The sequence below is a fragment of the Phaseolus vulgaris genome, chromosome 2 (genome assembly GCF_000499845.2).
Source record: "Phaseolus vulgaris cultivar G19833 chromosome 2, P. vulgaris v2.0, whole genome shotgun sequence".
NCBI classification, from domain to species: domain Eukaryota; kingdom Viridiplantae; phylum Streptophyta; class Magnoliopsida; order Fabales; family Fabaceae; genus Phaseolus; species Phaseolus vulgaris.
Window position 1 is genome coordinate 11,849,886 of NC_023758.2, and position 10,735 is coordinate 11,860,620.

A 10,735-nucleotide genomic window follows, 5' to 3' on the forward strand; every position below is an offset into this window, starting at 1 on the left:
AAAAGTCCAATTAGAGGCATATGTGCTAATAAAAGCTTTAGAAAAAAAATCTAGGTTTTCATCCTTCTTATTTTGTGAGGGTTTGTAGTTAGACGGTTTCCATCAACACATTTACCAATATATAATATATAATATATATTACATGTTTTGAAAGTGAAGTTCTAAATATAATACATTATAAAGTATATCACTTCGTATAAATACATCAATGATTACCTAACATTTTAAATTTATTTGCGCCACATAACATTTATTATATATATTATAAAATACATGTATATTATATATATATATATATATATATATATATATATTATAACTCAATCATTTATATTTAATGTTGTTCGCTTGTAATAAGTGAAATAGTCATTTTTTATTATATACCAACATCTAACTTATCAAAAGTATTATGAAAATCTATTAACTTTATTTGCCAAGGTACTCCATACACATCATAATAATTTGATTCATAAACTTTTTTTAACTTCTAACAACATGATATTTTAATCTACGTGATTATATCACTAGTGAAAAATAAAATATTTTCTTTCTTTAATACTAGATCCTTGGAACCATATTATCATCCTTGGTATCCTCAGTACACCCATAAAGGATCACACATCTACAAGGGGGTAACACAGACATAAATGGTCGCACTCATGAATGACAACATATAATAAAAAGATTGCATACAATATGTGTGTGTAATTATCAATACTTGAGACACCATATTGTAATATGAGCATTGACACATAGTTAGTTATATGGTCTCACACATTCCAGAACCCGAGACACCATTGTCAATACTCAACATTTGAACGACCACTTTATCATTTGAGCCTTTCTCTAGAGGAAAACAAATTGTCTTGGTCTCTCTCTCACTCAAGCTTCAAGTTATCACTTGAATGATAAGTTAATCTTGTCTGTGATCCACTATCATTCATCCAACAAGTTTTGTACACAATGAAACACAAAGAAACAAGTTTTGTACTCTATACAAACATAATAATTAACAAGTGTCACATAATAACATAAGGTCAAATATTTCAATTTTTAAGGATAACAAAAATTGTATAACTAAAATTAAATTTGCTTATTTTAGTCATTTAATATTTGAGAAAAATATTTCTATTTTTGCTTTTTAAATTATGAATATGAGATCAGGTGGTTGTGGGACAAATATAGTCCCATGTGATTTATATCATATTTATTATTATCATTAAATATGGAGTTCTTAAATATAAGAAAATTGAGCTGTTATATTATGAAACCCATGAGTTATGCAAAAATTTTGAGCTACGTAGATGAAAAGAGATTTTGAGACGAAAATAGAAATAAATTAATTTTATGGGTAAAATGTAGGAAGCAAATTTTCATTTAATTTTTGTCACTTTGTCGAAATTATGAGGGAGATAGAGTAGGAAACGTGATATTATTATATTTTTGAGACTGATTATTCTTTTTATACGTATAATATGTTAAAAATGATAAATTGTATAGACATATATAGTCTTCTTTGTAACACTCCGAAAAATACATCTAATTATTACAATACAGGTTCTACTTATTTCTATACAAGCATAAAGTTTTTCAAAACATTCCTAATACATGATTAGGACATATAGAAATACAAATATTTACAATATAAGTTTCATAATCAACGCCCTAAAACTCTTCTGATCCGCAGACACCTGTAAGATCATCTGCTCGTGTACGTAGTACAGTCATCGCAGTTCAAACACAACCAGAAAAGCAAGGGTAAGCTAGTGAAAATAGAATTTTATAATATACACAATTAAATCAAAAGAGAAAACCAAGTTACATGATCAATTTCTCAAATTATTCAATCTTCTTCAAATCTCAACAATAAAACAATCACATAGATCTCACATGGATCTACACATCCAAGATATTCAACAAACAACGTCTTCCGGAAGACCCGTATTAAGTAAGTCCTACCAGAGACTAACACCTGATCCAAAGATTATCAGCGAATCCAACAAAAAGGATCAGGGTAAGTTCAATACAACCCAAGCCGTGCATCTCATATGTCGCGGTGTGCATGAACTCCCCCATCAGCTTCTCACCACCTGATATCTTAGTCTATGTGACTTAGATCATCAGTGAAGCTCGGAGATCTCTGTTACCACATAGGCATCAATACTTAATACACAGCAAACATCAGTCCATACATTATCCCGACATCAATACTTAATACACAACAAACATCAGTCTATACATTATCCCAAATGTATGAATCCAATTTTCATACCATTTCGTCATACAATATCATTCAAAAAGTTATCCACAATATTCAAAATTTTATTTGACATAAAAAAAATACACTTTAATACTAAATCATCAAAACCCAATATTTCCACAAATTTAAATAATATATAAACAAACAACCCAATATAAATAAACACACAACATCCCTGCAAGAGAAATTGAATATTGGGACCACGTCCCTTCCGCATTCAGATCTTCTATCCTAGGGTGCTATTAAAAATTAAATTTAGCTTCCCTTACCTCAATTGCTTGCTTTCCAAGCAACTTTTAGAATTTTATTCCCCACCGTTTGGATAAGCTTCAAGATTTATAGGCCTAATGCAAATTATCCAAACAGAACAAAAATTAAGTATATAATAGAATAAGTTGAGAGGATTAAACTTCTCAACTGACCCCACCAAGATTGATGACTAAATAGTAAGGAAAAACAGAGAACAAAGGATATTTAGAGTAAAAATGAACTTATTCTGTTTGAAAATCTGATCGGGTAGAAATGTTCCTTAACTCCTCTGCTACAGCGTGGTATGATCAGATTCTAAAATAAATGAAGATTGGGAGAGAAATTAAGAGAGAGAGAGAAGAGAATTGGAGAGAGAGAGAAAAAAAAAAGAAAATGAAAGGCACTGGTGGTGGGGGGCAAAGCTTCTGTTGGTGTTTTTTTTTTTTAAAACACGCTGTTACATTCTTTGAATTAATGATTTTTTTTTTTGTTTTACAAATTTTTAAGTATTGCTTAATGTAACAGCCAAAAAATTACAGAGAAGTAGTGTGTTGTTAGACTTTTGCTTAATCACATAATATTTAAAAAATTTAAGTTATTAGTCGCAAAATTTAAAACTAATAACTAATATTAGAAATTGAAATAAATTAAAAAAGTATATTTTTTTTTTAAAAATTTTAAAATATTAATTTTTTAGATAGATTATATATCCATTTATAAAATAATTTTTAATGAATAAATTGATTTTTTATTAAATGAATCATATTAAATAATTTTTTTAACTAAAGTAAATCAAAACGAAGTTTTCAAATAAATTATGGAGAGAGAACATGCAAACTAAGTGAAATTAATGTAGTTTTTTAGGACTAAAACTTGAATAAATTGATTTTAAAGTTAAAACTGTAATTTATGAAATTTTATAATTAATATTATGTTATTTTAAGAATAAAAATGGCTAAGAAAATTATTATAAGTATAATTGATAATTTCAATAATTATTCAGAACTTAAATTTATGAGATACTATATATTTTTACTATGTATTCTCTTCAAGAAACTAATATTTTTTTAATAGAAACTAACTTGTTTTGGTGAAGAAAAATATTATTCAGTGTGTTATAGGTTTACGTGCTAGAACTTCTAGATATTTTTCTTATTGACATTATAATTAAATCACAAACAAAATTGTATGTATTTCTTAACAAATTAATAAAAGATTTTGAAATTAAAATTATGTTTTACAATAATTGTTTAATGAGAGTCATGAGATACCGGTCTTTTTAACATTGAAAAATAATTTTCCAAATGTTTTTTAACATGTTTGCATGTTGAGCTACTTATCGACTTGATTTATTCATATTTTTATAAATTTACTGTATTCTCTAAGAATTTTTATTTTTGTTATTTTTTATTTTTTATTATAAAAAAAGAGTTTTAATAAATTTGTATAAAAATTATTTTTTAGCTGAAAATTTTGTATAAATCCTTTAATAAATTAATTCAATGAAGATAACCTTTCAATATAATCTTTATTAAAGTATATTTCTAACTCATGGAGCTTCATTGAAGATAATTGGACTATAAAAATTAGAAGTGATGAATTAAAAGGAGCAAATCATACAAATCTACTTAATAAAGGAAGTATTAAACGATTTAAAAGATGAAAGATAGTTTAGTATAAAATTTCTTTATAATGTAGTTTTTCTTGGACCCACTTCGGTGCAATTGCTTAAACCCATTCGTTTGTGCTTTCAGAACCTTATAAATAGGAAACTATAAACACAATTAATACATACTCATACACTTTAGATACACTAATTTACTTACATTTACGTTTTCACTACAAAAAAATGTGTATATGATGATGGTTATTTTTGTATAAAGTTGCATTTGTAATTGTCACAATATACATGTGTGGTGATCCCGCGTACCGCTAGAAAGTATAATGTGACGGTCTATTGCGAACTGTCGCAACATGCGCTATATAATACCTTGTATAAAGTGACAATTTTAAGCGTGTAATTTATGTTAGTTATAAATGTCGTATATTTTATGCTTTTATAGTTTAATGCAATTCAGTTTTTATGTTTTTACCTTTAATGCAATTCAGTTTTGTCTATTTAAGTTCTTCAACTTTAGTGTCTTCTACTTTTCTTTACAGCTTTCAATTTCGTAACTTTACATTTGGAAGATAATTGAATTCTAAATATGGATAACAATGAATTCAAAATTGTGTTGGACGATGCTCTATTCAACTTGTTTTCTTTGAAACTGTTTTACAATTTTGTTCTTGATTGAAAATTATTTTATTTGAATATACAAACTGATTATATATAATTATATTTTTAGTATTTTGTGAAGTTAAAATGTGTTGCTTTAAATTATAAATTACCATATGTAATAAATTGATAAAGCTTCACTCAAATAAGTGTTTTACTATAATCAAGTTCTTTAATTCAAAGATGCTAAAAGAGTTTACAAAATAGGGTTTTCTTTAAATAAGTATTTCATTAATAGCAGCAGTTTCTTTAGGTTAAAGTCGTTATAAATGTTTTAGTTACACCCTTATTGGAACCAAATATCATAGCTATTTTGTTTTTCTTCATATCAAATTCAGGATTACAATGAAGTCTCTCATTTGATTACTGATATTATTGTTCATCATCCTACCATAGGTCATGGCTGCTTCCTTTTTTTCCACTTTGACTGTGTTTGTAGCTTCTCTTCTACTTGAGTGATTGTGCAGGCTTCCCAATTTCCAGTAAAAATAAAAAATAAGAATAAAATTTGAAAGAAAGGGTTTGTTATGTTGGTTGTAGCCCTATGAGTTTTAAACTGCTTGTATAGTCTTGATTTCTTACTTGTAGCACTTATGCATATTCCCTTCTAAAACTGATCTTAATAAACTTAAGAGGTGTTAGAGAAGATAAATTCCATGACTTTGAAACAATATTGGCAGAAGCACACACAATTTGATGGAGAAACCCATTTGTTTTGTATTAGTTTCAATGTAAAAATAAGAAAAAGTAAAGAAATAAAAACAAAAATGGATTAAGACAAGAGAATAAATATGAACAAGTCACCTTTAATTCAAGAACCAAAGGATAAGTGCAAGAAAATTCAGAACTTGAGAAAATTTCTCAAGATAAAGAACGAAAGCAAGAGTAGAGAACACTCAAGACTTTCAAAGTGAACTCACAAAAGAGAATTTCATTCAATATTCAAAAGTGTATTTACAAATGGAGGAGACTCCTTTTATAATGGAGAAGCTCGTGCAAGAAGTGAAATGGATAAGTAAATAAAGTTAACTTTGTTAATCGGCAATTAACACTAAGCATGATTAGTATATCTTAATCCCTTGAAATTAGGGAACACACATAGGTAGTTCTTTAAATATAGACAGATGTAATGATTACATGTGAAAAGTAATGACGAGTTGAGTAGAATGCACAAGGGTGACAAGAAGACTCTTAAAAGCTTGAAGAGTCAAGTGAAAGAGTTAAATTAACCCAGGTACACATGAAAGTAAGATGTGGTAGTTTAGAAGCTCCAGAAGATACTTCTAATTCTCTAGAATTCGTCCAAGGTTCCCTAAAGTTCCACTTATCAAGTTATACCTTCTCTCAAGTTTCTCCAAAGACTAAGAAATTACCCATGTATAAGGTCTCTAATCTTACCTTCCAAAGCTTTAATTCCTCTAGTTAGTCTTTCTTAAAATGTCATTTTATTTTTTCTTCTTTGTCATGCTTCTTATCTTTATTCCTTTAAATTTTTCTCTTCTTTCTTCAACAAACTCTTTCTTTATCCTTATTTACATCACTACCTCTCTTCCTGTTGTAGCATTAGCATATGGAGTAGGAAAAAGAAAATAACTTTTTGGGAAGAAATATGTGATTATGTTCAATCTTTGGTTAATGTTAAAAACTATGCTTTGTATAATAGTTATTGTTTCTAAAGTGCCATAAATTATTGAATTTTATGAGTAATTTCTATTGGATGGTAGAAAACATGTTATCATATCTCGACTTAATCTCTAAGAATTGAGATGCGTAAGACTAAAGTATACTAACACACCCTTCCTATATGTGTATCAATAGTGAAAGAAAATTCTTAACCTTAGCACATCATCGAGTTAAATCATTAATTTTCTTCAAGAAATTTGACATGTAATTTTTAATAGAGTTTCTTTTCTCAATCACATCTTTTTATCAGGATATTGTATAAGGAGTTCCAATATATTATGCTTAACCTAACACCTTTCTCACATTAGAAGATAAAATTTGAAAAAAATAAAAAAATACTTAAATATATTTTTAATCTTAAATATGACTGATATTACTTCTTGAAAGAAATATTTATTAGTTTTAAATTATTAATACTTTAATCTTTTAATAAAAATACAACTTAAAAATAAGTGATTAAATGAAAATGTAAATATAACATTGATAATTACCTAATTTATATAAAAAAGACAAATATATTAGAGACTAAAAATACATATTTATCTTAATTTAAAGTAATATTTTTATTTTAATTATATTAATTAATATTATTTATTTTAATATTGAACTAAGTATAGTTAACTATAATATTAAAGATGACTATTAGAAAATATCAGGAGTTTAATAGTGTTTGTCACTTAGTTAAACCCTATACAAAGTGAAGATGCAAATCAAAATGACTTGGTGAACCTCCAATTTTTCTTAATGAATATATTTGCTTGTATTTTTCTGTTGGACTACGTTTTCGTGATCTTTTAATTATCTTCTTAAATATATTAGAACGGAGTATGATATCCCGTTTTTGGTAAAAAAAATATTTTTTTTACAAAATGTCTTATGAGAAATTAGAGTTTTACATTTTTATTAGACATATTCATTAAGCAACATTAGAGAATTTTAAACTAGATTTAAAGTGAAGGAATTTAAAATTTTTCATACTCTTAAATTTATTTATAAATGTATAATTTCCGTTTTAATTTTCTGTGTATTATGTCATTATTAGAAAATTATTAAATAAAAATAATTTTTTTAAATTTTTTTTTGTTATTATATAGATTAATTATATACTAATTTAAAAATTATTTATTAATAATAAAAATTAATTTAGATATTAATAATTTTGTATTTTTTAAAATAATATTTAATTTAGTCAATATAATAACTAAATTTTTTATCTTTAAAATTAATTTTTATTTAATATTTTTTTAATAACATGTTTTAACTATATGTGTGTTTGTGTATATACATATTTTTGTTAATGAGACATATTTGATGTTTGATGATTTTAAAATTATTATAATAAAAACAACTAATTATTTGGGTAATCATAGACTTAAAAGCATTTGATTTTCATACACTAGGTGCAACTAGGGATTATTTAAATTAGTATTTTAGAAAGGTTGGAATTTGCATTATCTCAAACTTTGGTATTTTCTTAACTTTATGAAAATTAAAATCATTCCATGTCCTTGAGCCGTACAGGTCATTGATCTTTGCATGTTATGATTATGAATTAGAGATACTCAAAGTGATTAATAAAATGAATTGAATTATTGACATGCATAAAATATAAGTGTTCATTTTAATTTTGAGCTGGCATTGTTTCCGGTCTTTGACCAATCTTCATCAATTATTCTCCACAATAAACAAACAAATCTCTTGTAAATATCACCTCTATGAACACAAGCTTAAACTTAAAGTTCAGAGAATCAATTCAAAAATCCCAATAAAATTTCACTTAATGAACAACAAGCTTTTACCATAAAACATATTTATGGACATAAAAAAATAAAACAACTCACGAGGTTGCACGTGCATGATATCGCTTCCAAAAAGATTAGCATAGATACTCTACACACTTAAATTACAATCCCACAAAAGAAGAAACATAAACACACACAAAATCAGAAAATCATCTTAGCATTAATTAAGGAGTTCTCTTCTTTCACGACTTACTAAACGAGGAACGGTGAAAAAATGACGTCGGAAATTTGACGGCGCTGTTTGGTTCAGCCTTGACTTCGGTCAACGCTGTCACACCGCACCAATCACTGTGCGACGTCGTTCACAAACTCCCAAGATTGACCAAAATCACGCGAGATTTTGTTTGGGACGTGTCATTAATACCTTACTTAGCCATGGATCAGAAAAAAGAAAAAGGAAAAAAAAATTCCGTTTGAGATCACAAACCAAAGTGGATTTCAGAATCTCAGCGCCATCTTCCAAAAAACATAAATAAAAAGAGAAGATTTTAAGATTTGATTTTTCCAAAAGAGACTTTATTATTATTATAGCATTATTATAATTATAATAGCAATAATAATTATTAATAAAAAGCTGTGACAGATGGATATTATGGAACAACAACATAACATGTCACATAGCCACATTCATTAATATAACACTGTATTTAAGATTTGTTCACCCATGTTAAGGAATCCTCTTTCTGTTCTTTTCTTTCTTTCTTTCTCTTTGCTTACAATTCCCTCTGCACTTTTCAATGGACACAGACGGCTTAGTTTCCTTCGATCATATCTCGCCGGAGGATTCCCACGAGGTTCATGTTTTGGCCGTTGATGACAGCCTCGTCGATCGAAAGGTCATTGAACGCTTGCTCAAAATCTCAGCTTGTAAAGGTAATTAACTGTTCTTTAACATATCAAAACAAAACACACTGTTGGGTATTTTCTGTTGTTTTTTTTTTTACTCTTTTATCTGTGTTCTGTTAAGGAGTGTTTTTTTTGGTTGGAAAAATGGCAGTTACAGCTGTTGATAGTGGAATCAGAGCACTGCAATTTCTGGGGTTGGACGAGCAGAGAAGGACCTCTGAATCTGATGGTTTTGTCGTATGTATCATAAGATTTTTCGTTTCATTTTTATGAACTTCCGTTTTATTTTCCATAGCTTATTTTCTGCTCCATGTTTTTGTTTTTTTCCTTAGCCGAGTTTGAAGGTGGATCTAATTATCACAGACTACTGCATGCCCGAGATGACAGGTTATGAATTGCTCAAGAAAATAAAGGTTCATTAATTAATAATTAAATATTCTAATCATAAACCCTTGATTTTTCCGTGTGATCGATCATACTGAGTGAAAACTTTTATTTGATGCAGGAATCGTCCATGTTCAGGGAAATTCCAGTAGTGATTATGTCTTCTGAAAACATTTTGCCTCGCATAGACAGGTATTGTCATTATTGAGTTATTTCCTTCATGCTACATTTTTTCTGATACTAGTTAATTCAATGAACATGTATTAAAGTTTTTTGATGAATTTTAGAAGATTGAAACAAACTGAATTTTTTTTGAAAATATATAGATGCTTGGAGGAAGGTGCAGAGGATTTCATAGTGAAACCAGTGAAATTATCTGATGTGAAACGGTTGAAGGGGTACATGACAACGAGAGAGGTTAAGGTTGGAAGCCATGACAGAGGAAGTGGTGTTGAGATTAACAACAAAAGAAAGCTGGAAGAAGAGGAAGAGACCTCTGACATGTCATCATCGCCACCGTCCATGTCTACACTTTCATCATCACCGTTCCTTTCATCACCATCATCTTCTCCAACATCTTCACCAACCGTGCTCGCTTCACCAATCAGACGGCTTAAAATGAGCACCATCGATTGACTCTCTGCGATGCCATCCACAGCAGTATTTATTTTTTTGCTCTTAAGATTTATTGCTTTGCTCTCTATGGGGTTGAATTGCAATTACCCGTTGTTGTTGTTGTCGTCGTCTGTAACGGTTTTTGTTGCATTGCCCCTCTCTTATCTTTTGCTAATTTGTTTGTACGAAGGTGGGTTAAGGTTATGGAAGCATAATATTATTATGTGGCAAAAGAAAGTGATTGAAATAAATTACTTTTGCAACGTTTTTGTTGGATTAAAAAGATTGTGCCCTTTTACAAGAACGTGCAATGAAAGGTAGGAAATAAAATAATGGATGGTGTGTAGAAGGGGTGAGTGAACATTGAATTTGGGATTGGAAATGATGTGAAACAGATGGAATAATAGTTTGCAAGATCTTGTCTGGTGTAAAGAATAAAGAAATGTGAATTGGAGATGTTGGAAGTGTTCCCTTAAGGAAGAGGGTGGGAAGGTGTCGTGGGGTCTTGGAACTGCTGTACTTGTCTGGTTGTCTCTGATGGAGGAGGTTCGGCTGCAATAAACCTGCAATATCAGAAAGCATTGCCTGTGTCATGTGGAAGAGGAACCAGAATATTTG

At 28.6% G+C, this 10,735-nt stretch overlaps 1 protein-coding gene across 1 annotated transcript; it reads left to right on the forward strand.

The window, feature by feature from the left end:
• The first annotated feature begins 8,885 nt into the window (after positions 1-8,885).
• LOC137810682 (two-component response regulator ORR3-like) lies at positions 8,886-10,400 on the forward strand. The gene is made up of 5 exons (XM_068612070.1): positions 8,886-9,145; positions 9,270-9,355; positions 9,451-9,531; positions 9,624-9,694; positions 9,829-10,400. The coding sequence occupies exons 1-5, from the start codon at positions 9,010-9,012 to the stop codon at positions 10,136-10,138; spliced, it is 684 nt and encodes a 227-aa protein (XP_068468171.1). The 5' UTR covers positions 8,886-9,009; the 3' UTR covers positions 10,139-10,400.
• Positions 10,401-10,735: the final 335 nt, after the last annotated feature.

Excerpts from the sequence above, each read along its gene's own strand:
- LOC137810682 (XM_068612070.1), top strand. The coding sequence starts at position 9,010 with ATGGACACAGACGGCTTAGTTTCCTTCGATCATATCTCGCCGGAGGAT. Across the intron at positions 9,356-9,450 it reads CTGAATCTGATGGTTTTGTC|CCGAGTTTGAAGGTGGATCT; the intron begins GTATGTATCATA and ends TTTTTTCCTTAG. Across the intron at positions 9,532-9,623 it reads AATTGCTCAAGAAAATAAAG|GAATCGTCCATGTTCAGGGA; the intron begins GTTCATTAATTA and ends TATTTGATGCAG.